Raw genomic sequence first — 26,876 nt, 5'->3', positions numbered from 1 at the left:
CAGAGGAGGGGGCCTGGCCCTGGGACTGCTCTGGCTCTGCAGGGTGTCCCCCAGAGCCCTTCCTGTGTGGAGCCAGTTCCAGGGCAGGTGTGCAAGAATGGGCTTAGGGAGAGCAGCTGCAGGTTGGGCTGTGCCTTGGGTGGAACTGTGGGACCCAAAGGGGAGTTTTGCAGAATTTGGAGGGTTAAAGGGAGGGACCAGGGCAGGAACCCCATCGCTCTGGGAAATTTTTAATGCAGGTGGGGATGGGATGGAAAGTGCTTCAAAGAGCGCAGCTGCCAGCGGCATCACAGCAAGGGTGGGCTTCCTCTGCAGACAGGGAGCACTTGCAGGTCTGCACAGCGAGGGCCACCCCACAGAGACCCAGAGAGAGCCCCAGAGGGACTGAGCATTGGCACAGCTGCTGAACTGCCTTCAGAGGAGAGGCAAGGGGGAGCATCTGGGGCCTGTGCGTTGCTTCAGATTAAGTTAGAAGTGCTTTCTCTCCTCTCCTGTAACTAAATCCAAGCAGAGCTTTGCTGGATGCAGAGGGGCTCTTGTCAAGCAAAGCCTTGGGCACGTCCTTGGCCTCAGGAGGTGGCACAGGTGGCTCCAGGGGCTGAGTGGGTGTTTGTGGGTGTGAATCCTAAAACAAACCCCAAAGCCTTTGGCATTAGCAGAGCATTGTGGCCACATTAGAGCACAAGAAGTGCTGAAGTTGTGCTGCAGCTCTGCTGTGCTGGGTGATGGAGGCAGGACAAACAGCCTTGTCCAAAAGCAGCAGGTGGAAAGTTCAACAACTTAGTTTTGAATTTTTCAGGAAGCAAGGTTTTGATTTGAGATCCCAGGAAAACAGGTGGCCACTCTCTTGGGAGTGGCGTCCTTTACTCACTTGTAGTGTACATGAATTATAGAATTTTTACATGTATCATTCACTGTAATTAAAACTGCAATAAAGGACACATCAGCCTTGATCAGAACAAACTCTCCCCTTCCTACCAGAGAGGATGGGAGCAATGGGGCAGTGCTTTCCACAGCTGGAACAGAACACTCAGCTGCCAGGCATCTGGTTATATTTGCTCCTAATTCTAGAAATACATCTAAATGCATCTAACAGGACTCTGCCACAAGAAGTTAACGAGGAACAAACATTAATTATTCATGCCCTGAAACAGTAGGTCTCCTAATGTTTTTGCTAATCAACAAGTGAAACAGCTGTATCTTCTCAGGGCAGTCCTGGGGGGACAGAAGAACAACGCTGGCAGGTTGGGCTGCCCCCGAGGTCTCACCCTCTAACTCAGTGAAGGGTATTTGTTCCCAGCCCAGCAAAGGTGCCACAAGTGCGGGAGCACGAGCAGTCCTGGCCCTGCCCTGCCGAGGAGCAGCACCTCTGCATCCTCACACCTGCTCCTCCGGCCGGGGACGGGCAGGTTTGGCCGGGGGTGTCCCGGGAAGCACGGACAGAGGGAAGGGGCAGTCTGCTCCCACAGCCAGGGAGAGCCCAGCCTGTTTAGAGTCAGAGACAGCTCCCTCTGGGTGCCGACAGCAGCAGTGGGACCTAAGGGTGTTCCAGGAGCCCCCTGACTGCTCTGCGACCCGCGGGTAGCCCAGAGCCACGTGAAGCAGCTGAAGGGAAGAGCGGATGGAAGTGTTGGCTGACAGAGCCTTCACCACGAGAGAGCACACAGAGAGAGGTACGTGATGTTGCGTTGACTTCAAATAATTTTCACATGAATTACTAAAGAAATGTATAATTCATCAGTGTTTAAATAAATCACTGGCAGGAGTGCTTTAAGGTTGCCGGCGCAGGACGGGCTATAATTAACTCACTCGTCAGGAGCGCAGGCAGCGCCCCGCCACACGAGGCTCGGGGAGACGAGGCACAAAAGGAATTCGGCTCCCAAAAACGAGATGAATGACAGCAGAGCAGTCACAGCCCTGGGCTGGGGGCGATGCCGGTGCCCCCGCTATCCGGGGCTGCCCCCGGGGTCAGGGGCTGTCCCCAGGGTCAGGGGCTGTCCCCGAGGCCAGGGGCTGTCCCCGGGGTCAGGGGCTGCCCCCAGGGTCAGGGGCTGTCCCCGGGGTCAGGGGCTGTCCCCAGGGTCAGGGGCTGTCCCCAGGGTCAGGGGCTGTCCCCGGGTCAGGGGCTGTCCCCGAGGTCAGGGGCTGTCCCCAGGGTCAGGGGCTGTCCCCGGGGTCAGGGGCTGTCCCCGGGGTCAGGGGCTGTCCCCGGGGTCAGGGGCTGTCCCGGGGTCAGGGGCTGTCCCCGGGGTCAGGGGCTGTCCCGGGGTCAGGGGCTGTCCCCAGGATCAGGGGCTGTCCCCGAGGTCAGGGGCTGCCCCCAGGGTCAGGGGCTGTCCCCAGGGTCAGGGGCTGCGCCCGAGGTCAGGGGCTATCCCCGGGGTCAGGGGCTGTCCCCAGGGTCAGGGGCTGTCCCCGCGGTCAGGGGCTGTCCCCAGGGTCAGGGGCATCCCCCAGGGTCAGGGGCTATCCCCGGGGTCAGGGGCTGTCCCCAGGGTCAGGGGCTGTCCCCGCGGTCAGGGGCTGCCCCCAGGGTCCGAGCGAGAGCCGAGCTGGCCCCGGCTGAGCCCGGCTCCCAAAGCCTTTGGCATGAGTGGAGCATTGTGGAAAAGTGACCCCGGCGCAGGCTCTTGTCCCAGTGGCACAGGGCCACCGCTGGGGGACCGGCTGTACGGGCAGGGGTCACTGCTCCTGCTCCTGCCGGGGTCCCCTCTGGCCTTGGTCACTTGCCTCTGCCCCAGCTGGAGGCACCCAGGGCTGACAGCCCCTCTCATGGGCTCTCTTTGGGGTGAGGTCTCTTGATCAGGTAAAACGTGTTTTTGAACTTCAAATCCAAGAGGTGTTTCTGAGAAAAAAATGTGTTTTCCAGATGCTATGAAAAAGTAGTGAAAAAACATGGATGTTTTTGTGGGAAAAAGAGGGAAGCTCCAGGTGAAGGAGGCATCTGCAGCACAGCCTGAGGCCTCACCCCACCCAGCCCTGCCTGGCTCCCTGCAGCCAGCACCCCACAGGGATCAGCCCACCTGAGATTACCTCACAGCCACTGGAAATTGTCTGTGCAATGATCCTGGTGAGAAAGAAAGTGCTCTAGTTTATGAATTTAGGTTTTGATCATCACAGTTGTAAGTCTGTCGTGGAATAAAGTGGTGGAAGCATATGAAAACCTCCAGAGAAACATCAGACAGACTTATTTTTCCCTTTTGAAAGCCCCTTGTACCAGTGATCTCATCAGTAACGGCCCAGACATGTTACACAACCTGCTCCAGAGGACAGAACTGGGTCCCTCGTTTCCAGAGCAGAGTTAAAATTAGATTGTCACCTTTGGGAAGCCTCTCCAGAAGTTAGTGCTGTATTCCATACAGCCTCAGCTGGAGACAACAAAGAGATTCTTGGCCTGACAGTTACACCAACAATGTTCCTTCATGTGACTGCTCCCTTCTAATAGCTCCTGAAGACATCTGCTTCCTTCCAAGGGGCTCCTGGCAGGACTGTGGCAAGAGCTGTCCCACCCTGCTGAACGCTGCTGCTGTGCTCAGGGAGCTCTCAGATCACATTTGGAATGGCTGAGGGAAAAAACACATCCAAAGCCACACACACACACAAATGCTACTCCCAATTCCATGTACTCCCCTTTTCCATGACAATGAATTGTAATGGTACAGCAAGCAGCCAGTCCTTTGGCCACTGAACCTTTCCTCTCCATGCCAGGATGTCTCCGAGAGGACCTCGCTGCGTCCTGCAGAACGAGGCTGGTTGGTGGCTGCGGACAGGGACGGGCTCTGGGGCAGGATCCAAAGTTTAACTCTTGGCACTGAGGTGTCTCGAAGCCACAGGCCTGTCATGGAGAGCAGCACAGAAGAGAAACCCGGGTTTTGTATCACCCTGCAGCACCTGGCCACAGCAGGTACAGGGCGGGGCTGCAGGAGGGAATAACAGGAACTGGTGAAAGGGCCAAAGACCAAAACCAAAGGTAACAGTAGAACACATTCATTTTCACCCCAGCCTACAAAGGAGCCAGAACTGGCAGGTGTGTCCTGCCAGGATTTGTATCCAACAGAACACTGCAAACCTGGAAGAGACTGGGAACCCACCCCAGACTGTACAGCTTCCTCCAGCTCCTGTTGAACTTTGAGCCCCCCACAACTGCCAAGCAGCCTTTACTGGACTCCCTCCACCCACTCTCCTCCCACACCCATTTACCTGCCCTAACACATTCTGTTCAGAGCACTGGGGCACTTGGAAGATTTCTGTCCCAGCTCTGACCTGAACCAAACCTGCACCCACACTACACACACATAAATCCCCCTTCACACACCCACTTCCCCCCAAAGAAGTGATAATGCTCTTTTTCTGAGAGTTGTCATTTTTTTGGATGGTTCTCGTTCCAATTTATTTCAGTTAGAATTTTGTCTTTTCTAAATCTTGAACCATTCCATACTATAACTTTATTGAAAAAGAAGTCAACATGCATCTTAGAAATTTGGCTTGTAATCAATAAAACAAACATTACATATATGAATTTTAATGTGTAAACAATTAGAAATTCAACAATATCTGCTATCATCCTATTACACAAGTTCACAATCTGTAAAAACTATAGTACAAGGTTACTATACACCAAGAGGAGCTTTGTTCCTTTTCACATGATTTTGCTGAAGTGGTGCTTTCATAAGCAGGTGCCTGGTTTCATAATTGAGGTGGTTTTGTTTATTTTTGCTCAGGTTAATGCAGCACAGAAAGGGAGGGAATCCTTTGCAGTGACTTCCTTTCCCCATCCCCTCATCCTTCGGTGTCGGTGCCCCGGCTCAGGCTGGTACACGTGGCTGGGGTACAGCTGAGTGTCCTGGAAAGCATCACCATGAAATGAACTCAGCTGTCCTGCCCCGCTGCCTCTGGAAACGCAGAAATCCAAGGCAAACCACCCCAAGACAGGCCCAGCATGCCCTAGAATACAGCGGGGTGCATAAGCTTTGGCAAAAGGCAGGCCAGTGTCACACAGCTCCTCTCCTCCTCCTCTGCCCCCGGGGCCAGCCAGGCTGGGGGCACTGCCACCTCTGGGGTGGCACCTGGCACTCGGGCCAGCCTGCCAGGGGACCCGTGAGGGCAAACTGCAAGGGGATGCAGCTCTCAGAGATGGCCCTCGCTCGCTCACCTGACACAGGTGCCACCCCAGTGTCACTTACAGCTAAAACCATATGAAAAGGAATCCATTCTGTGTGTGTCGAAGGCTACCGCAATTTTTCTTACAGCTTAATTAATCCACTGTAATTTTCATTTTCCAAATACAAAAATACAACAATTCTTATTGAAATCTATACGCCAGTAATTTTAGTACACAAAAAAGCAAAATATTTACAAAATTATACAGTTTAAGAAAAAACTCTGTACAAAAAAATATATAAATCCTTTTGATCCCTCTCTCCTTTTTTAAGTTGTCAGGACTCAGACACATTTGCTGCAATGGACTTCTCAAGATACACACAGTGCCACAGACATTAAAACCCCTAGAGGTGATGGGAGAAGAGCAAGACATTCTTGTAAGTTCATGAGGTGGGTTTCTCCTCCAATTCTTCATGCCTGGAATTTAGTCTCAGCATTAAGAGAACAGTCCTAATTCTAGGAAGATGAGAGGTTTGGAAAGAGACAGAATACTGGAGACATTCCCTCCAGCTGACAAGAAACAGGACATTACACAAGTTGGATACCTCACCACAGCACAAGGATAGAGTCAGCAGGGCTGGGACCCCAAAGGGTGCTCAGCACCTGCCCTGGCCACACTCAGAGCCACAGGTAGGCAAAGGGCTGGGTAGATGCTGTCCTTCAGGCAAGAGTTACTGGGCCTATACTGGCAGCCATTCAAGAGAGAAGAGTGCTGTGCATGGCCACAGCGCTGATTTTGTGTAGAAGTGCACAAAAAACCTGTTGGGGAGTGGCCAGGGCAAGTGGGCAGTCAGGGAAGGGGCTGCTGGGTGGCCCAGCCACAAGGCACAGAGCCCAGAGGCAGCTCAGCCCCTGGCTCAGCACACACCCTGCTGGGTTCCAGCGACAGCAGGGAGGCACTGAGAAGGGGACACAGGGACACCCCCTGCACAGCCAGCTCTGAGCAGCCCTGGGACAGCAGAGAGGGTTCCAGGGACAGCAGAGAGGCACTGAGAAGGGGACACAGGGACACCCCCTGCACAGCCAGCTCTGAGCAGCCCTGGGACAGCAGAGAGGGTTCCAGGGACAGCAGGGAGGCACTGAGAAGGGGACACAGGGACACCCCCTGCACAGCCAGCTCTGAGCAGCCCTGGGACACTGCACCCTGCTGTGGGGCTGGCTAAGCAGGACACCCCAGCCCTGTGGGCAGAACCCCACCCTGCTCTACCCCACCTGCTCTGAACCCCACCGGGCTCTGCCTGGAACACAGCTGGGAACAGCCAGAGGAGAGCTGCTCCTGGCTGGTAGACAGGGGCCAGTTCAGTGGCTTCTGACGAAGACTGGAACTCCTTCCATTCTTGCTCACAAATACTGAAATGCAAACAACAGCCTGACCTACACTGAGCCTTACACTGAAATGACAGAAGGAAATCAAGGAGGAGTGAAAATCCACTGAAGTGTGTGCTCCTGCTGATGTTTTCTGTGAAGCAGAATTTGGAGAAACAGAGTGAACTGGACAATGTTATAACAATATCCTGTTAAATTGTTTCTTCCACCTCCTCTCACAAAAAGCAGCACAACATAGAGATAGTGTGGCTGTCACACATACTGAAGTAAATGATTTAAGAATCTAACCACAAATAATTCCTACCACATGAGACTCCACAGGAAATAAAATGCTCCCTTTTTTCAACGAGCAAATGAGGCCAGTTTTTCTTTCATAATATTTAATGAAAGTTTGTCTTTCCCCTAACCTCGTAATATTGCTAAATAAAACCTGTAATATATTTTCAATTATAAACTAACAAACCAATCACATTATAAAAAACCCAAAACAAGGTAATACAGGTGACACAAAAAAAGGACAAGAAAATACTGATTTCCAACCCCCTCCCCCCTTTTTATCCTTCTTAAATAGAAAAAAATCACCACCCTGGTGAGCTTGATAATCCTGTAAGAAGTTCCTGGGCCTTTGGCTAGCTCAGTCTCACAGCTCTGTGTCCCAAATGTTTTCATACCAAACTGCTCATGGTAAATTCTGTGGTTTGAAAAGAAAGTAAAGCTCTTTTTGGCTCATCAACTTCCTTAAATAAACGTTTAAAAGATGTAGTTTGAACTATATTCCTAAAATTATACATTTCGAACATCAAGTTTCATCTTCTCCAAGAACGGGATTCATCCTCATCTTCATCATCATCATCATCATCTTCGTGCAAAAATAAATCTGAGGTTTCAGTCTCCTGGAGGAAGAAAAAAATCAACTTTCAGACACAAGTTCCAAGCTATGCCCAGGGACACACCCCAGCTCACAGCACCAGCTCTACTGGTGTCTGGTGTGGGTGTTAGCGTGTCTCTCTCAAACTCATCACACAGTTACATCCAAACAGTTGTAGGGGAAGAACAGCAGCCTTGTGTCAGGAAAGAGAGAGCAAAGCTTCAGAGGAAGCGGGAGTAAACCACCACTCACAGTCTCCCCAACAAGGTTTCTGTTAAGTGCTACAACAAAATAACCTTTAAAAGCTGCAGGTGTTAAGGTGAATTACAGGGAAGAACACACACATCTTCTTCTCCTTGAGTAGAGCACAAAGAGTGAGAAGTAAAAGGCTTTGCAGCCTGCACATACAGAACCTGAGGCTTGTTTACATCACTGACAAATTAACAGCCCATCCACAAAGTGTCTTTCCCCCCCCACCCCCCCCATTTTCTCTGTTTTAAAATGTGGGAAACGTACCTGACTATTCAAAACCAGTTCAGTTCCTGGTTTGTAAAAACATCTTTTATGAAGTTTCTTCAGCACACGGGAAACTGTATGCTAAGAGCTCTCAGCTATTAGATTCCAGTAAGAATGATCAGGTTAGTAAGAGATTTCCATACCTCTTCCTTGGGCTCCTCTTCCTCGACTTCTGTGGACACAGAGGGTACCTTGGGTTTGTGCCACGAGATCTGGAGCCGCCGGTCCTTGAAGCGCGATCCCTGGTTAGCAGCCTGGGTCGAGTTTAAATGCACGGATTTTCAGAGAGGACCAAGCAAAGAACTTCTAACATCAGCAGCAAGCCAGACCCACAGCATGTGGTACAGAGGCATATTTGAAGATCTCAAATATATAAACCACAATCACCCACTTCAGTGTTCCAAGAGCAACTTCAGCCAAACCCAAATCTGCCAAATCCTGCTCCTGCCCTAGCACTACGAGAGGATGAGCAGAGCTCTGAACTGCCAGGGACACGCAGCTTTATCAGGGAAAGCCCTGTGTCACTGCTCAGACCACCAGGAGGTACTTCCCCTTCAGCAGCACTCCCTGCAGCAGCACCAAGTACTATCAAGCTCAAATTGGGGGATCAAAGCCTCTGAAATGTTAAAATACAAAGGCAGACACAAGTAGTTAAAAAACTCTTATTTTAGATATGTGAAAAAATATATCCATGATTCTACTTACATTCTCAGCTTCTGAGCGGGACTTAAAAGTTACAACAACACTTAATGGGGAATCCTCTTCCTGAAGATCTTCGATATCTCCAAATTTCTGTGAGGAAAAGTTCATTAGGACTGGCAGTAATGTTCTCCTCCACTTCCATAATCGTGGTACAATTGTAGTGTAATGAAATCTGATTTTCTGGACAGAAAAGTGAGAGCCAGAGGACTCCCAGCTGCATCAGCCATCACTATTGTAGTATTTGCATTTTTGGGCAAAAGCTCAGATTTATTGCTACTCTAAGACAAGCTTGATTTTACAGCAGTAAAGGAAACGTGTATTAATTTACAGGCCACACTTACAGAGAAGTGCTGTAACAATTCATCCTTCTCCTCTTCCACGAAGCCTCCCACGGTGAGTGCCTTGGGCCGATGATCCACCACCATGTGGTTCAGCATCCCCCGTCCTCTGCCCCCACGGCCCCGGCCCCGGCCCCTTCCTGGGGCTGACACTGCCTTTCCTCGGCCAGCAGGCAGGATGCCTAAGCGGGCAGCCTGGGGAAGGAACACAGCCACGGCCCCGGTGAGAGGAGCTGCAACAGCCAGGACTCACAAACTCATTAACAGCAGCAGTCAGAGCAGCTCACCTCCACCTGTAACTGATTGAGCTTTTTCCGCAGCTCGGTCGTGTCCTCTCCAGAGGACAGTCTCTTATGGAAGTCCAGCTCTGCATCCAACAGTTCCTTCTGTGCCTGGGACAAAAAGGAGGTGGGAAGAGAAAACAGAAGGAAAGGGCAGAACTGTAAGGCAGTTGTAATGTTTTATTCCACTTCAGCAGTACATTCATGCAAATGATACAGACAGATCAGGACACAACAGCCATACTTTTCTCTAAATTCAGTTTTGTTTTAATTGCCTCTGTGTGTGTGCTCCTCCCCATTTTTTGAAGGATCTAGAATTCTCTGCTTTAGAACTGGAACAAACATGAATGAGCTACAAGAAAACTAGGTCATGTTTGTTCCTTCAACCATGGCTTGTTTGTCCACGGTTATCACTCACATTAAAATGCTGCTTGCAAGTATTTTGATCTAATGCTGTTGCATTTTTAAGAAATATTAATAGAAATAGTTACAAAAACCAAGCAGGCAAGTGTGTTGCACAACAAATACCTCTGTCTTGGACTTCAATTTGGATGGTGTGGAGGTTGTAGATGAAGTTTTTAATTCATCCTTTAACTGAGATATTTTTCCTGTTAGTTCTTTTAAAGTCTTCATAATTTCTGCTCTCTCTTCTGGTTTCATAGCCTTGTTTTTCTCCAGCTTGGATATCAACATCTATACAGTAGATAGAAGAACAGGAACATAAAATTCCAGGAAAAACAGCCCTTAACAGACAGGTATGTACAAAATCAGAATGTATTTACCAGCCACATCCCAGACTTACCTTCTGGCATTCTATTTGTTTTTCTAACATCTCCTGCTTCTTTTTCCTCATATCTTGCTGGAGTTTCATTGCCTCCTATAAGAGAAAACCCTTTGCATCAGTAAAAAGCAGTCTAGCATTGTATGTACTCATAGAGATCCTATTGTCCTCTTCAAGCTATGGAAGTGAAATCCACAACCAAAAGTACCCTCTGCAAAAAGTACAAGTATGAAGTGCAGCTGATTCAATAAATAAAATATGAATAAAAGCTTCATTTCTTGCTGTAAGGTACTTTACTAACATTTTGTCCCTTTCAGACACCTCTTAAGAAACATACTGTGTGCACTGTCATGCAAGTGTCTCATATCTGCAGAGATTATATCCAGAAAATCCCAGCAAAACTCAGAAAAAACAACATGGCCAAGTGCATCAAATAAGATGCCCCAAAAGGACATTCCACACACGATTACCCCAGGTGTGTTGCAAGACTGCCCCATAACAAGGACCAGCTCCACACCCACCTAAAAAGCTGCAGAGGAGTGGTTGAGGTGCATTTAAGGCACTTTGCTTCTTACACTGTCAGGCAGCCATCAAGCACTAAGTACCTGTTTTTTTTTAAGGGCTTCTTGCACGTCATGAGGTTTAGACCCTGCACCAGACTTCAGAGTTGTCTTCAAGTTTGGAGAACTGTAAACCATTTTTGAGTGGCTTGTAGAAGTAGGAAATATCTGAAACAGTAAAAAACACCCAGTAAAATATGGACTATTTCAAAGTGACCACGATATACCAGCAGGGAACTTCAGTGGATCATGTTCCCTGAAACCTCAACTCAGATGTTCAGATTTGTGCAAGGAGGCAGAAAGACCAAGGCAATTAAAACACATGGATAAAGACATCAGTCCAGTTAAAAGGATTTCTGAAAAAGAAATCCTTTCCTGCTCCATGGCAGACTCCCTCTGCATCCTGATTCCCACCAGGACACCACTGAAGGTGATGACCAGCCCATGCCTAAGTTTCAGCTCTGCAGTCACAGCCCAACATCCCACTTGCTGACCAAGTAAGGCAGCAAAAGCCACTCCATGCTTCCTTTCTTAAAAGGACTTCCCCATGGCCCAGAACACATGCTGCACTATGGCATCAGTGTGAATTGAACACTTATTGGCTTGAACTCTGGGTACAAATACTCTCTAAGCTTCTAGCACTGCTGTTAAAGCACAGCAAAAGCTCAAAAATTACTGGGAAAGCCATTAATTTGTCAACAAAAGGCTGGTCTCACAGGCTGTCAGACTTGTTTACTATCAAGCACTACTAAACGTATTTTATGCTATTTACAGCACTGATAGTGTTGTAGTTGATAGGTCCTAAAGTCATTGTCCCTATTCCATATAAACGTTTGATGAAATGAGGAAGAAGTGACTGACCACGGCTGCACAAAACATTACTGAAAAGGAACAGAACCAAGTGGGAACAACACACAAGTTCTCTTTGCTGGTTCTTTCCTGGCTGACAAGCTAAAGCTGTACCTGAGAGCATGACCATGGGCCACTCTCAACATACCTGAGACTCCTCCACCCCAGCCCCGGGCTGGCTGAGCTCAGGCTGGCTCCCGCCCGCTGCTCCAAGGCGCCTTTTCGCCGGGACTTTGTTAAGGACGTAGGCACCAGATGCCAGGGGTTTGTTCATCACCTGAGTATGCACAGATTGGAAAACATCAAGGTTCGATACTTTACTTCTCTGCAGCAGCAGCCCCTTGGGAACGCTGCTGAGCCCCTGGACAGCACGCACCTTGGCCAGGCTGCTGTGCACGGTGACGGCGGGCGCCTGCTGCTGCAGGTGCTGCAGCGCCTGCGGGGTGGGCGGCGGCTGCTGCTGCTGCAGCGCCGGGGGCTGCTGCTCGCTCTCCCTGTGCCACAGCACCCGGATAAACCGATTGCTCAGCACTGCCTCCGTGCTGGAAATCGCCTTCCTCGCCTCGTCGTTGCTCAAGTACTGAATGAGAGCAGCTTCAGGATCGTTCTGGAAAGCCACCTAAAGCCAAAGTTCACAAATGCTTTATTTCTCAAGGAAGAAAACATTTCAGTCCTTAGCAAACCCATCTAGAAATAATGTGCAATGATGAGTTGAATATCCAGTGTATTAACAGCTCAGAACACTGTTAAGACACTCTATGTAATTAAAGCAAAGCAGCTTATGGCAAACTTCACATGTACTTGCAGCAAAGTCTATACACATCCAAATAAATAGATGAATGGCTATCATATAAGACAAACTGTCAGATCATCTCTTTCAAAAGTTATACACAAGTTGCTCAAAAACCTGAGTTGGTTTAGACAGTTAAACCTGCCAGCCTTTCAAATGAAATTAGTCATCATGAAGGCTGAAACCAATATGTTTTACAGTATTAAGATAATAATACACAGTAGACCAAGAACAGGTTTCTCTTAACTTGATTACCTCCTCTCCCAGTTTGTCTCCGCTAAGATTTCTCAAAGAAACTATGCAGTATTCAAACAAGCTTCAGGGAAAATAAAATACCCACACACAGACATAAAACTGACTTTGGTTTTTTACCTGAATGTTTACAATAGTTCCAAATTTGCTGAAGTGTTCGTTGAGCTGTGTAATATTGTTCAATTCTGGTGGAATTTTTCGAACTTCTAATTTTGTATTAGTATATTGATTCTTTTTCAAAAACCCTGGCTTATTCTGGTTGTTGTTCACTTGCCTAGAGAAAAGGAGAACAAAAGAGTTCAGATAAGTACATAAGTCCTTAATTAAGGCAGCAAATGTTAACATACATCTGAATTGCATTTTTCTGCTAAAAAGTACATCCTCTAGCCACTAACAAAAGAGAGCTTCCCCTGACCCCATGTTTAGTCTCCATATTATGGGGGCACAGACTTTCTGACCCAACCATCCCAAATTACAGAGACTGGGGAATAGCAGCGTTCACAGCACTGACAGCAATCGAGTACATTTGAATTAACATCTGTAGCTAACTCTTACTTTCCCAACCAGGGTTTCTTCAATGGTGGACATTCCATGCTGCTTGGAGATCTCTTCCTGCTGTCTGGTTCCAGAACAACTCTAGTGACATTGCTGTTATTTGTAATGGGAATGGGAGGTTCAGTTTGGATGATAATGTTGGCAGCTGGAGGGAAGGAAAAAAGCCAGTGTTATTCCACCATACATGGAAAAGCTTTCACACAGCAAAACAGAACTGAGATTAAAAACAAACACTAGGATGACTTTTTCAAATTGGTCAGTTTTGTTTCTGAACAAAATCATTCAGATCATTCCCTAGCCTAACTAAACATCCTGAGAGAAACACACATTGTCCAGCTGGGAGGGATAGGTTTTGACCTTTAAGGCTAATACTAGCTTAAAGAAACAAAGCTAAAACTTCATTTTTCAGGTATTAAAAACTCAGATTCTGCAGGAAAGGGAAAGAAAGAAAAAAGAAAACACCAAATCCCAACAAAACAGAAAAGGAGGAAAGGAATCCATGGGTGGATCCCCAGGTTTTAAGTCAGAACTCTGCAAGGGCAGGAGCTGAATTAACAACCAGCTTGCCCTGTATGAACCCTTGACAGAGCAAAAGCAACCAAGAACCCGTTCTTTCCACTGCTGTCCCACTGCCAGCCCTCCAGACAGGTTTCAGCAACAAACTGTTAACTAAGCACAACTATTACACTCTTTTAAGACATTACATTTAAAGTTTGAAGCAAATTCTACCAACACAAAGTTTGCTAGAAATTTATTTGCAAACTTTTCAAGATTATGCCCTTTGTGTTAGTCTCCTGCGAATGCCAAATATTCAACCCCTAAAAAGAAGTCTGAGTTACACAGCAATTTCTATGGCTCTTATATAAGCCAGGGCTCAGCTGGTTACACTGGTGAGAACAGAGACTGGGCATTTCTGGGCATGGCATCCTCACTTTGGAGGATGATCTGAGAGCAAACCTTTCACACCTGTGATAAAGACAGTAAAACATATTGTGTGAGGCCCTACCACTGAGCACTCATCCCTGCCTTACCCCTGGGATGGGCTCTCAATTAAGCCCCAACCCTGCCTCTGTGACAGTCATTAAGATGCAAACAGCAACAGCAATTTCTACAATAATATTGAGCCATATTCCTTATAAGATGAGTCATTGGAAGGGAATACTGGGGGAAAAAAAATCTTTGTTATCTACTGAGTAAGAAATACTGAAGTAGAACAATAAAACCCAAAACTTAACATCTTTGGTTTTAAGAATCAGGGCAGGAAAACACAAGAGAGAAAGAAAGTTTTGCTACTACAACTAAACTTCGAAGAGTCTTGACCTGTGCCCATCCCTAAAAGATGCTTTGTGCACATTACCACTAAGAGACATCCATTCAGGCAGGGGCTAGGAATTATGTAAGTGCAGACTGGGATTCCCATCAGCTGGGAAATTGGAATGATACCTGTGATGTTCATTTCAGAGAGAACACCTGTCTGACAGAGTCAGAGCATGAAGCACCAAAACATGCCATGGCAGCTCCCTTCTTCACTACCATCACAACAGCCAAGGCAAGGAGCCTGGATCATCACCTCTGTGCCCTCAGGTGATCAAAAGCAGTCTGCAGACTGTGCTGCTAAATCCACCTTTAGGGACCATTTTTCTTTCTAGGAGCTACCAGTACCTGGAAAATACCTTCACAGGCTTAAGAGGAATAAAACCACAACCAACCAACATAACCCCTGTAGCATTCCCAAGCACGTGGTTATTTTTAATCAAAAAGGGCTGCTTTGACTTTAATATGGGCATGTTAGCACTTAAAAAAACGTAGAAATGTAAAAAAAAAAAAAAAAAAAAGCTCTGAAACACTAGATCAGTGAGAAAAAGTAGTACTTTCAGCCTGAGAAGAGGGAAAAGTGTTGACGGTCTTGGACAAAAACAGCAACAGCAATGACCAGAACCCTTCCTACCTCGAGGGTTTGTATCCATCTCCCCAGATGTTAGGCCAATTAGATTTGGACGCTGCATTTGTGCTCTCGTAAAGAACTGCCGATACTGAGATCTACCAGCACTGGTAATACTAGGAGCTTCAGGGTTATAGCCATCTGGCTCATATGTATCTACAAAAAAAGGAGAGAAACGACAGAATTTTTCAAGTGAGTTTAAGACTCGGGGTTAATTTTCCTTCAAGGAAGTGCACGGATGTCCAAGAGACAGAAGCTCTCTTGGATGAAGAGAAGAGGTGGTACAGCCAACCTGTGCAGCCATTGCAAACCCTCACCTGAATTCCAGGCCTAGCCTATCTAAACACATTCTCTTTTGCTTTTTATTCTGGTACTGTTTGCCCAAAGCACACAGGTCACAATACAGAGCACTGCTGATCCACTGCCTGGAAAGGCCTGAGGTGGCTGTGTGACAGCGTGCACAACGTCTGGCAGTGTTTTAAGGGCAAAAAAGCAGGTTTTGGTTGCAGCATTTATATGTAGAGTCTAAGATGCAAAGAGATTTTCAGCCTTTGCTGCCCAACAGTCTGGGTCTCTTCAGAAAGGAATTTTAGGTGAAGAACATATTTAAATGATTTCAATCAAAGAAAGCTGAGAAATGAGGCAATGGAACCAATACTTACCTACTGAACTCTCTTCATGTAAGAGTGAGAGCAGCTGCCTAGCTTAGGTAAGGTACTAATGATTATTTCCATTAGAAGTCATCACCACAAGAATAGAAGATGACAATTAACTCCTATTGCTCCTCCAGCCCAAGGTCCAAATTGAGGATAACATATTTTTTTAACCTTAAAATGGAAAAGCTGTACAACAACTAGAATGAATGAAGTCTGTGAAGAGCCTGCACAGGAACAGAACAAATGCCTGTAGAAGGGAACCTGACAAACATGAATGCCTCCAAAATCCCAGCTCCTTATTCTGCAGCAACAAAGACAACTCTACAGTTACATTCAGATGCCCCACAATATCCACATTGATAGCAGAGCCTGACACTGTAAAACAAGAACTTTCTCTAACCTCAAAGGAGCAGAACCACAAGATCCTCTTCCCTTATTTAGAACATGATTGATTGCAAGAGGGCAACCAGCAGCTGTTACCACAACAGTCCAAGAACAGGACATGAGAATCTCCACCGAGGTTCTGGAGAACAGAATTACTGTGAAGCCCTGTGAGCTCCAACAGGCAGAATCACCCATTAGAAGTTCCAGAACTGAAAGGATCAGATGGTGACACCTGAACACTCAACAGGACTTGTAGATAACTGAACAGATTATCTAATAAGAAATTTGAATGTCTCAAGTTCTGAAAAGCATGGAAGTTACAAATAAAATGACATGGATCATGAACTGAACTAGATCCCCTCTTTGAATAAAATTCAGAATATTTATGTTAAAAAACTCCAGATGAGAATATTATAAAACACTGACATTTAATTATCTATTTTGGTCACAGAGAACATGGGAATGCCATTAATCCTTAAATTATCAAAGAAATTAATTTTGTTGTATTTAAATTGAGCAATCTAGGACTCTCCAGGTATTTTGCTATATTTTTCCCTTGTAAAAACATACTTTTAAAAATTTTGAGCTCTGTTAAGGAAGAGGAACATGTCCAGTAAAAGCTAACAACCTTTAGAAAGCTAGAATCAGGGTAATTCTGGAAAAAGAATAGAAAAAGCATTGATGTCTATGAAGACTGTACAGACTATTGTGACATACAGCTGGAAATAAAAGCTCTCATCTGTATTAGTGCAAAGTGGAGAGAAAGAAAATCTAAGTTAAAAAGCAATTACAGGTTTGCAGATCCATCTTTCACCTACTAATGTCCTACTGAATGGCTTGAAGATGAAAGGAACATTTCTTATACAACAACTGGATTGCTGCGAGCACGTGAAACCCAGAGCTCCCCACAGTGCTCCTCCTCAGACCAGAGCAGAGCACTGCTGCCACTCCATCCCAGAACAGATGATGGGCTGAGCCAGGGAGAGCCATCAGACTTCTTTTTAGATTTGTATATATTGGAGGAAGACAGATCATAATTTCTAATCACACATCAACAGAGAAAATTTAAAATGCTTCCATCAAACAGATTTAAACCAAGAGGCATTTGCTTACGTTCTGACACTGTATAGAGCAGGTTCTGAGGCAGAGGAGGAGGCAGCCTCGCTCCCACGGGTGCAAGACTGGGCACTGCGCTTGTCCCCGGCTGGTCACGACTGTTGATCAAGCTGGACTGTGTTAAAGGTGGTCCTGCAACAACACCACACAACACATCACACACCGACAGCTCAGAGGCAGAACGTGCAAACAATTCAGTGCTGTGTTTATGCTTTGCTTTGAGCAAGGTCAGGGCTGTAAATGTGTCCAATCCCACTACAGTAACAGTAAACTGAAAAGCCTGTTCAGGTAAGCTACTCTGATTCCAACACCTTTTCTCTTTCTCAGGAGAGACAAAGCATTAAGAGAAAAGAAAGAAGTGTCTTTTCCTTCTCCGTGGTTTGTTAGTGCTAGAGATGCCTTAACCACAGCAGCTCCTCCCTCAGCTCTACCATGGAGAGACAAGGCTTGCTCACAGCAAGAGATCACTTCAGTAGCATTCAGAGCACAGTTCTGAAATAAGAACTGCAGGGCAAGAGGCATTCCCAGACAAGGAATTTCTCTAGCTGGTTGTGCTTTGGTTTCCCCGTGTACCATACAGACATTCCTACTGACTGTATGATCAAAAAGGACCCCTGTGACACTACACAGCACGTCCTGAGCACTGTCTGCTCTCTCACAGCAAGTCAGTTCCACCTGCTAAATGGTTCATGCAAAGTTTAGGGTTAATCCTAAATTATTCCTCATCCCAAATTATTCCTCATCCCAAAATTGCTGCTATTGGACACAATTATTGCAGCATTTATTTTGTCCCTGGAATAGACAGCACTGAAACAGAGTAAGCATGCTCCTAATATGCTATTTCCTCATGGAGTGCATAAGATGCAGTAGGATAACACAAAAGGCTCAACATCTCAGATCACTGCTGAGCTAAGAAAGCTCTTAAATGTGTCAATAATGTATTGCCTTCTAGTGGTAGCTAATGCAGCACCAAACACTAGATCTTCATTAGAACCTCTAGGAGACTGAATTGCAACATTTTTTGCATTACAGCCAGAAAAAAACCTGGCTAGTAAGTGTCAGTGACCAATCCAATCACCACCAACTACCACTGAGGTGAGCTGAAAGATCCCCAGCTCCACTCCCCCCCAATTTAATTCAGTGTGCAGTGCTAGGAACACCATGGTTTACCAGCTGAATATTCAGAATTCTTTGGGCACTGCTCCTTGCAGCACCCTGCTAGCCAAGGCGCTGCAGCTCTGGGCACTGCTCCCTGCAGCACCCTGCTAGCCAAGGCGCTGCAGCTCTGGGCACTGCTCCCTGCAGCACCCTGCTAGCCAAGGCGCTGCAGCTCTGGGCACTGCTCCCTGCAGCACCCTGCTAGCCAGGGGCTGCAGCTCTGGGCACTGCTCCCTGCAGCACCCTGCTAGCCAAGGCGCTGCAGCTCTGGCCCCACCGTGACTCACGCGGGACGGGCAGCACGACGGGCGGCGGGGGCTGCGGGTGCGGCTGCGGCACCGGCAGGCGCAGCCCGCGCACCGGCCCCGGCAGCGGCGGCAGCAGCAGTCCCGGTGGCGGCGGTAGCCCCGGCGGCGGCGGGGGGAACGGGATCATGCTGGGCAAGGAGACTTCATCTACTACTAAAGGATCGTTTCCGTGATCAAACTGGCAGAGATCGCCAAGGACACAATAGCCTCGCTCTGCAAAACAGGACAGTTCACCTCTTGTTAGAAAACACACGCTGCAGTTCTCTGTCATTTGTAACATTTCAGGTTTTCATGGAATTTCTTACTAAAGAAAACATGCATCCACTGATACGTTATATTGTAAGGTAAGGTTTCACAAAATAATGGAAATTAGAACAATCTTTCCTAAAAGCATACAAACTTATATGCATTCATTATAAAAGCTGTGGAAAAAGTCAGAAGTACTGCGGTTTATTTTAAACATACACACACTGCAATCTGCACCAGGACTGCCAGTGGTTGAGGTATTTGTCTAGCACATAGAGAACTGTGAAAAAACTCCATATGTTCCTATCCAGCAGCTGCCACATACGCAAACTGCTTGCAGTAAGATTAGTTATTTCTCCAGTACAACAAAGGGCATCTCTGCATCTGTTACATACAAGGTACACATCACATGCTGCTGCAGTGTGACTTGCTGCTCACATCTAGTGAATACCTTAAAAAAAGTCACATAAGCACTGAAACAAGGCATGAAACTGAAAACTAAGGAACAGTTACCATCATAGTCTTGACATCTTCTTTTAGGAGGAGGGTTTCTGCCAAATGAACTGGGATTGCTGTGATTGTTGAAGTAATTTGACCAGCTCTCTGTGGTGCCTTCAAGGGGGTGCGCAGGTGCAACCACAGTTACAGCACTGGGAATAGCTTGTGTAGAGGAATACTGTTCAGAGGATTTACTGGGAGATGCAGACACTGGATTATATGAGCCTTCAACATCATTTTTTTCACTCTTGTATTTTGATCTCTCTCTCTCTCGGTGCTCTGTTTAAAAAAAATAAAGCTGAGTAAAGCCTTCATGTTTTGCTCTGTACATCAGAGCCATGAGCAAGAGATAATAACACATTCTCTGAAATACTCAGCGTTCTGCACACTGAACTGTTCTTGAAGGAGCTCAGTCTTACCAATGGAGTAATAACTAAATATAATGTAAATAGGGGTTTAACTTCAGAAATATCCAAGTTTTCTTTGCAAAACGCACATTCATTCCTCTACTACTTATTTCACTCTGGCTTACGGCTCTCTTTTAAAGGAGAAAAAAGGGCAAAAGCCTGAAACAACAAACCTACCTCTGCCCTTAACTAACGCGGTCTCAAGGTGCGTGGAATGCTGTAATCTGTGCCACTTACTTTTCCGACAGACCTGAACTAGCCCTAAAAGAACAATCATATGGTAACCACCTGCAACTGCAAAGAAGCCTTCTCTAAAAAATACACAGTAACAAAACGAAAGAGGGAAATACCGCTTTGCAAAAAGTTCAGTCCTCAAGAGGCAAAAATAATAAAATCAACGGCTTTATCAGAACACACAGCACAAAAATATGAGCTACTGCTATCCACAGGAATACATCCGTGGATAAATTAAGAGGTTAGCAAAGAAGACAACAAACCCGTTAATTGTTCTATTCTGAAGAATAGGATCTTAATTAATAATTTCAAGAACACAAAGCTATCAGAATTCGCTCCAACTTCTCAAGGGCATCTCCTGCCTGCTAGATGATCCAGAATGTGGAAGTCACAGCTGTCACTGCACTAGGATGCTGTCCTGAAGCAGCACCCCGGGTACTCACCGCTCCTGCTGCCGTCCCGGTCCTTGCTGCGGCCCCTGCTGCGGCTGCGGCTCCGACTCAGCCCTCTGCTTTTGCTGCGGCTTTTACTCCTGCCCCGGCGCCAGCCAGACTTCTCCCTGTACAAGTCACTCCTATCATAGTACCTGTCATAGTCCCTCCACTTCCCATCATCCCGCTTTTTCTCTCTGGTTCTAGGAAAGACAGACGTAGACCACGTCAGTGAAAAGAGAAACAAAATTAAAAAAGAAGCTTGCAACATGGAAAGATACTGTTCATGTTTCCCATCCCTTTGGGCAGTGAAACACTCCAGTCAGAATTTCACAAATTACACAGAGAAGTACAGAATCTTAAAGCTGATTCACTGGTCTGTAGAAAGCAGGGGTAGTAACTGGCAAGGTGAGACATGATTCTCAACCAGAACAGGCTTTAGAAGTGATGCTGACACGGGGTGTGAACAACTGCCCCCAGAAACTACAGACCCCAAAAATGCACTTCATTTATATAACAAGGGAAACAATGGAACAGATGACATTCCTTAGAATTGTAATTTGAAGAATATTTGGCCTCTTGTGCAAGAGGCCAACCCCTCATGGAGACTTCTCATGCACGTGATCAGCATACGCACAACGTATCACAGTCAAAGGAAGGAGAAAATCTCTATTTTTCACAAAAATCACTACCTACAATGTAAAAAAACACAGTCAAAGATTGACAGCAAATACAGAAAAATTTCTTAACATTGTGGCTCAAAGCTAACCTTTGCTCACTGGAATCTGCACGGCTCCTCTGGGGACTGGAATACTTCTTCTTCCTGCTTTCCCGCTCTTCTTCAACAGACTCTTGAAAATTCTGTTTAACACACAACTACCAAACAAGGATGAGTATCACTTTTTTAAATTAAGAAAATTACACCAAAATGTAGTTCAAGTTACAGACAGCAATGTAAAGAAAACAATACTCAAGTATTACTTGCCCAGAGAACTGAAGCACTACTGAAGTAATCAAGCACTAGAGTCTGCTGAAGAGTTTTGGTCTCAAAACTTGCTCTTTTTTTCTGCAGAAGAGATGCCCCTAAATAAAACCACTTTGATGTTTTGTTTTTAAACAGGATTCCTGAAGGACAAGATCTCTCTCCACTCCACTTCCTTATTTAGCATAACCAATTCTACAAGTGAGGTATTTCCCGAACCTTTAAACACAAAGTCTGCAGTCACCTCTCCAGGTAGGGAATTCACTAGCTGACATTTTAAATAACTGCTTCAAGGCAAAAACCTGCTCCCATGCTGGAACTGGTCACATTTCTAGCTGGCCTCCACCACAGCAGGTTCCGAAGTCTGCCACCTGTACCACTACTGCAAACCACTGACCTATTCTGCACTTCTGCTGCCATTTCACACTGCTTACAAGTTACTGTAAATTTTGGTGGGAAAAGCTTACATGCACTAATTTTTATAAGACTTTTTTTCCAACTGAAACCAAAAGGAAGGCTTCCTGAATCCTTCTAAAGCAGGATTATCTGGGGAGAACTGGCAGAAATACTCTAGACTTGGCATGACAGAGCTCTGGAGAACTCCAACTGCAGTCCTACTAGCAGCACAAGGTGTATCACATGGCACCTGGGGTCCCCTCCAGCCCTGACCTCACTGTGATTCCATGTGTGTTTATTCTGAGGCCTCTGTGTGTAGGAATCACACCACACACTGAGCTTCATGACACATCGTGAAGGCCTTGCTGATGTCAAAGTAACTAATTGATGTCCTGAATTCTGTAACATTGTCCCATAAAGCTGTCCTAGATATCTTCTTTTGCTTATTGCCGCTCCCCTTCAGCCCCTCAAATGTCCTCCTCTGCCCCCAGCAGAGCACTGGTGAAGTCAACTGAAGGGAGTTCTACGGGACTTTCTATAAACTATGACAGTACTTGGAGAACAGAGGGGAAAGCTCTTACAGTGAAAGACTTGTTCAAATTATGAACTGCCATAAGCAAAACTACTTCCATAAACTGTCCTAACTCTGCATCACATCCTCAGATAAAAAGGACATCAGAGAAAATGAAAAAAAAGTAAAAAGCAACTTTAATTTAAATCAGCTGATGAACCCCAGTCAGGTAAATAAGGACCTGCATTTGTTTGGGCTGACCTGTGTTTCACTGACTGACAATTTCTGCAATTATTTGTCACCTTGTCTCAAAAATTTAATTGCTTTCAATTTTGCCAACAGAACTTAAAATCAAGGTAAAACTCTTTGCAAACAAACCCCACCTGACTTTCCAAAATAATTGTTACAATACAGAGGCTGACATATTTCAATGATTTTAAGCATCACAGAAAACATTTTAAGTAATTTTCATTCCTCACAGAATATACAAAATTGGAAATGTTTTGGAATGTTTTTGCTGCTTCCCCCTCTCAAACTCTTCCAACTAATCATCCACTGGTATTACCAGAGCTGTGAATAAGATTTCTGAGTGCTTAATCGAAGGTAGACTCTACAAAGGGATGTAAAATGTTCTTGTCTGAGTAGTCACCTTCCACGGTTCTTTGGACACAGAGATCATTAGCCACAATAGAGTACATTTTTCTGTCACATTTTGCCTCACAAATGTAGGAGAGCTATTTGAAAATAAAAGGCAGGCAGAATAAATAACATTACCTCTTCCTTGACTTCTTCTTTCTCTTGCCCTGCAGGCTTTGCCTCTGCCTTTGTGGGCTCAGCAGAAGGAAGGTAACTTTTGGTGTACAAACTTTCAAAGAGTTTATCTACAAACCCTGAAGTTTCTGAAGATAGAGAACACAAGAAAATACTGTTACATTTGCATTTAAGTGCATGATTACATTTACTAGAGAAGACCCTGAAAACAGTCAGCCAGGTGGGCTGCTTGCAGCAGCAGCACCTCAGATTAATGAGCATTAGCTCCACTGAATGAGCTGGAATTACATTTGTGGCACTTGAGGCTGTTAGTTTAGAGAAAGAAATTCCTCAGGTGTATCACAGGCAGCAACAGAGACTTTCCTGTTCTAAGGGGCAAGCATGATTGTTGCCAGTGATCAAGGAGCAAGTGCACAGCTATCCACAAGTTCCATCAGCTACACTCAGCAGCCTCTCAAGGGCAATTTTTATGAGAGTAAATAATTTTCAACACCCTCATCAGCAGTTCAACATCACAAGAAATGCACAATAACCTTCCCAGTGAGTGTCTGACTTTCAGGTGTTTAAACCCTTGACTATGAAGCAAATTGCCACACGTGAAGGTCCCAGCAGTCTGAAGGATGAACATGGACCAGGTTTTCAGAAGTTACCAAACACCTGTCAGAGAAACTTCTGGCGACACGTCTGACACTTTAAATTAAATTGCTTTTATTTAAGAACACTTCTGCCCACCCACCATGAAAAGTCCAAGTTACATGACTTCATGTTAGGATTACTATTTTTTTAGTCACATGATTCCTTCAAACTCTGTATGGAATATTCATGGCTACCAAGAAAGATTTTGAGGGCAGTAATGGTGCACCACCCTGCCTCCTCCCACCCAGAGCCGAAGGCCCCAGCCAGCCATGGCCACCACACCTTTCTGCAGGAACACATCCAGCTGGTCAGCGCAGAAAGCTTTCAGCTCCTTCTCGGGCTTGTCTTTCTTGACTAACGCCACGACATAGTTGGCCAAGGCTGAGGGGTCAGCGTCACATCTAGTGAGAGAGAGAACTGTGCTTGGCTGCTGCACGATGTGGGCACAGGCACTGCAGAGCCCCAGGAGCTCCTGCAACACCCCTGGGCTGCCAGGCTCACACGCACCAGCACAGCTGCCCTGGGGCCATGGAGCCAGCAAAGGGCTTTTTCCAAGCACAGCCCACTGTTTCAGCTGCCTTGTGAACCCCCCAACCAGACCCTCTGCTCCCCCAGAGCTCTGCTGAGGGAAAAGCAGCTCTCTTTAGCCCAGACAGACCCACTGCTGCTGAACCTCCTCCCAGCCAGCAAGCACACCTCCAATGGCTCTACAGGCACAGCCGAGCACGGGCCAGGGCAGGCACTGCACAAGGGCTGAGAAGGACTGATTAAACTGTGTTTAAAAATTAAAACATTCTTATAAAGGAGTTCAGAGGTCCATTTTCAATATGCACACACACACCCTCTGCACAGCTTCAGTGACTGTCCTGCTGTGCTGGGGTTTCCTCCTCAAGGATACCTCCATGCCATATTTCACAGTAACCTTTTAATGCTGGTGCAACACCTAAAAGGAGCAATTACTGACCCAGGTTCTCTCCTCATGCTCCCTTCACCTGCGTCTGGTCCACAAAGACCAAACTCACCAACTGTGTGCAGTGACACTTCATCACTAACCTTTAAACTGGATATTGCTTTAGATTCCATTATTCAGCTACTAGGAGCACCCCAGGTATGAAATAGAATAACAGTGTGACTAAATTACAGCTCCTTGTTTGGCTTCTCAGAGTGTGCAGAAGCCAGATATCAGGTGGGGGCAGAAACCTAAAATACTCAAAAGACTTTTTTTTTTTTAAATTAACATTTAAAGAGATTATTGTGTATTTTCTGAGAACAGTAACTCTGGAAATAGAAAGAAAAATTCTGAAATATATATACACCTCAAAATAATCTCAAGTAAGAAAAAGATCCAGAAATCAAGCAAAAGGCAAAAAGCCAACCAGAGGGCAATAGGTGAAAGAAATAAAAATCCTCAATGAGCAGCAATCAAGTAGCTCTGCTCTCATATAGCCTCCAACAACATCCAGCCTCCACTGACAGCCAGGGTAAATGGAGCAATTAAGAACAAAGAAACCACAAATTGACAGATTTTACAATTCTTACACACACAGAAATAACCTGCATGTGATGCATTCACTGTGTGTGATGTACTGGGGCCCTCACCCACTGACTTTAAATATTCAATTTCAAATAGAGGAAGCTATCCCTCACTTCACAACCATTACCTTTCCTCCCTCCATAAGTCAGTCCCTCCCAAGCACCCCATCCCATCCCATCCCATCATGCAGTACAGGAGCACACAAGGTGAGTGCCCTCCTCCAGGCAGGCCAGTCTGTATTGTCACTCTAGTGCCACTACAGAGCCTGTGACTGTCAGGGCCCACTGGCCAATTCCCTGATTTCCTGCCACCCATTCCACAGTGCAGCTCAAATGCCCAAGGAACGCTGGACACTGACTGGAGTTGGCAGGGAAAGTGCAGGAGCAGGAGTCATGCTCCAGCCTAGAAATTTTCAGCAGGGTTTGACCAAACACCAAAAAAACCCGTGATTGTAACAAGGGGAAAAGAAAGTTGTGAAGAACTTCCAAAAGCCTAACACTTAATAACGGCAACTGAGCAGACCTAAGGCCTATTTAAAACTCTTCCCCAGAGGCCTTGGCTGTACTTCATGGGAGAGCCAAGCCTGGCCAGGCACTGACAAGCAGCTTCCCCTGGTGAGACCCGCTGACCCCTCGCTGTGCCTGTGCCACCAGCACCAGCTGGGCTCAGGCACTGCAGAGCTCGGGACCAGCACAAATCCAACCCCTCTGCAGCCAGTTATCAGAACACAATGCACGACACGACCTGGATCTATGCTGACTCCATCCCAGTCCCACTCCTAGTGCAAGCAGCAGCAGGATGTAAATGCAGAGTTTCCACAGTTTCAGCGTTATTCCTGGTTTTGTCAGCTCCTGCAGCAGCCCCTGGCTCTGCTCCGAGATGACAGAGTTGGGACTGAAATCGACAGCACAGCCGGGACAGCAGTTGGGAGCACACAGAATCACAGAGATTGGAAAAGCACTCCCAGACCACCAAATTCAATCTATCCCCCCCTGTCCCCAGCCTAGAGCACTGAGTGCCACGGTCAGTCCTTCCTTGGACCTCCAGGGATGGGCACTCCCAATCCCCGAGCACCCTTTCCATGGGGAAATTCCTCCTGTGCCCACCCTGAGCCTGCCCTGGCCCAGCCTGGGGCCGTTCCCTCTCCTCCTGTCCCTGCTCCCTGGAGCAGAGTCCGACTCCTCCGGCTGTCCCCTCCTGGCAGGAGCTGTGCAGAGCCACAAGTGCCCCCCGAGCCTCCTTTGCTCCAGTCTGAGCCCCTTCCCAGCTGCTCCTCATCAGACTTGTGCTCCAAACCCTCCTCCAGCTCCGCTGCACGCTGTAATTCAGAAGGCCCCCGGCAGCTCGCCGGGCCCGGGCTGTCCCGCACTCCGGGCGCGCCGGGCCCGGGCCGGGGGCAGGGCCGTAACGCCTCGGCCGGGCCCGGCCCGCGCGAAGCGCTGTCCGCCCGCTCCGCCCGGCCCGCACTCACATGGGCTCCAGCAGCTTGGCCAGCCAGGATTTGAGCGCGTCTACGCTCTCGATGATCATGGTGGCCCCGCGCCGCCCGCTCCCAGCTACACCGCCGCCATCGCCGCGACCTGCCCGGCACCGCCCGCAGCGCAGCCTGCTGGGCATGGCCGGGGCGGGGCCTCGCGCCAGCACCAATCAGAAGGTGCCGCTCCGCGCTGCCAACCAATGGCAGCCGC

At 47.0% G+C, this 26,876-nt stretch overlaps 1 protein-coding gene across 4 annotated transcripts; it reads right to left on the bottom strand.

Moving 5' to 3' along the window:
* Positions 1–4,422: 4,422 nt before the first annotated feature.
* On the bottom strand, positions 4,423–26,794 carry RBM27 (RNA binding motif protein 27). Of its 4 annotated transcripts, none has more exons than XM_018915620.3 (22): positions 26,660–26,794; positions 23,937–24,055; positions 23,022–23,146; positions 21,128–21,234; positions 20,371–20,561; positions 19,871–19,954; positions 19,302–19,565; positions 18,522–18,755; positions 17,074–17,208; positions 14,927–15,076; positions 12,979–13,123; positions 12,544–12,697; positions 11,758–12,000; positions 11,530–11,658; positions 10,578–10,700; positions 9,994–10,068; positions 9,720–9,884; positions 9,198–9,302; positions 8,914–9,105; positions 8,576–8,662; positions 8,014–8,124; positions 4,423–7,379 (listed from the first exon to the last, which is right to left on the bottom strand). In XM_018915620.3, exons 1-22 carry the CDS (start codon positions 26,716–26,718, stop codon positions 7,293–7,295), a joined length of 3,084 nt encoding a protein of 1,027 aa, XP_018771165.1. In that variant the 5' UTR covers positions 26,719–26,794; the 3' UTR covers positions 4,423–7,292. The 4 variants fall into 4 exon arrangements, with proteins under 4 accessions (XP_018771165.1, XP_050835619.1, XP_030085118.1 ...); XM_050979662.1 differs by having other exon boundaries at positions 21,128–21,219; XM_030229258.2 differs by lacking the exon at positions 14,927–15,076.
* Between the last annotated feature and the right edge of the window lie 82 nt (positions 26,795–26,876).

The sequence above is a fragment of the Serinus canaria genome, chromosome 13 (assembly GCF_022539315.1).
Source record: "Serinus canaria isolate serCan28SL12 chromosome 13, serCan2020, whole genome shotgun sequence".
NCBI lineage: Eukaryota > Metazoa > Chordata > Aves > Passeriformes > Fringillidae > Serinus > Serinus canaria.
Note: the sequence above shows the minus strand (reverse complement) of the source record. Positions and strands in the feature narration are given on the sequence as shown.

Bases quoted from the DNA above. Each gene is read 5' to 3' on its own strand.
- RBM27 (XM_018915620.3), bottom strand. From the start codon at position 26,718: ATGATCATCGAGAGCGTAGACGCGCTCAAATCCTGGCTGGCCAAGCTG. The intron at 19,955-20,370 runs GTGAGTACCCGG...TTGTTCTTTTAG, and splicing joins CCGGGACGGCAGCAGGAGCG to GGCTAGTTCAGGTCTGTCGG. The intron at 9,106-9,197 runs GTGAGCTGCTCT...TTCCTTCCCCAG, and splicing joins TCAATCAGTTACAGGTGGAG to GCTGCCCGCTTAGGCATCCT.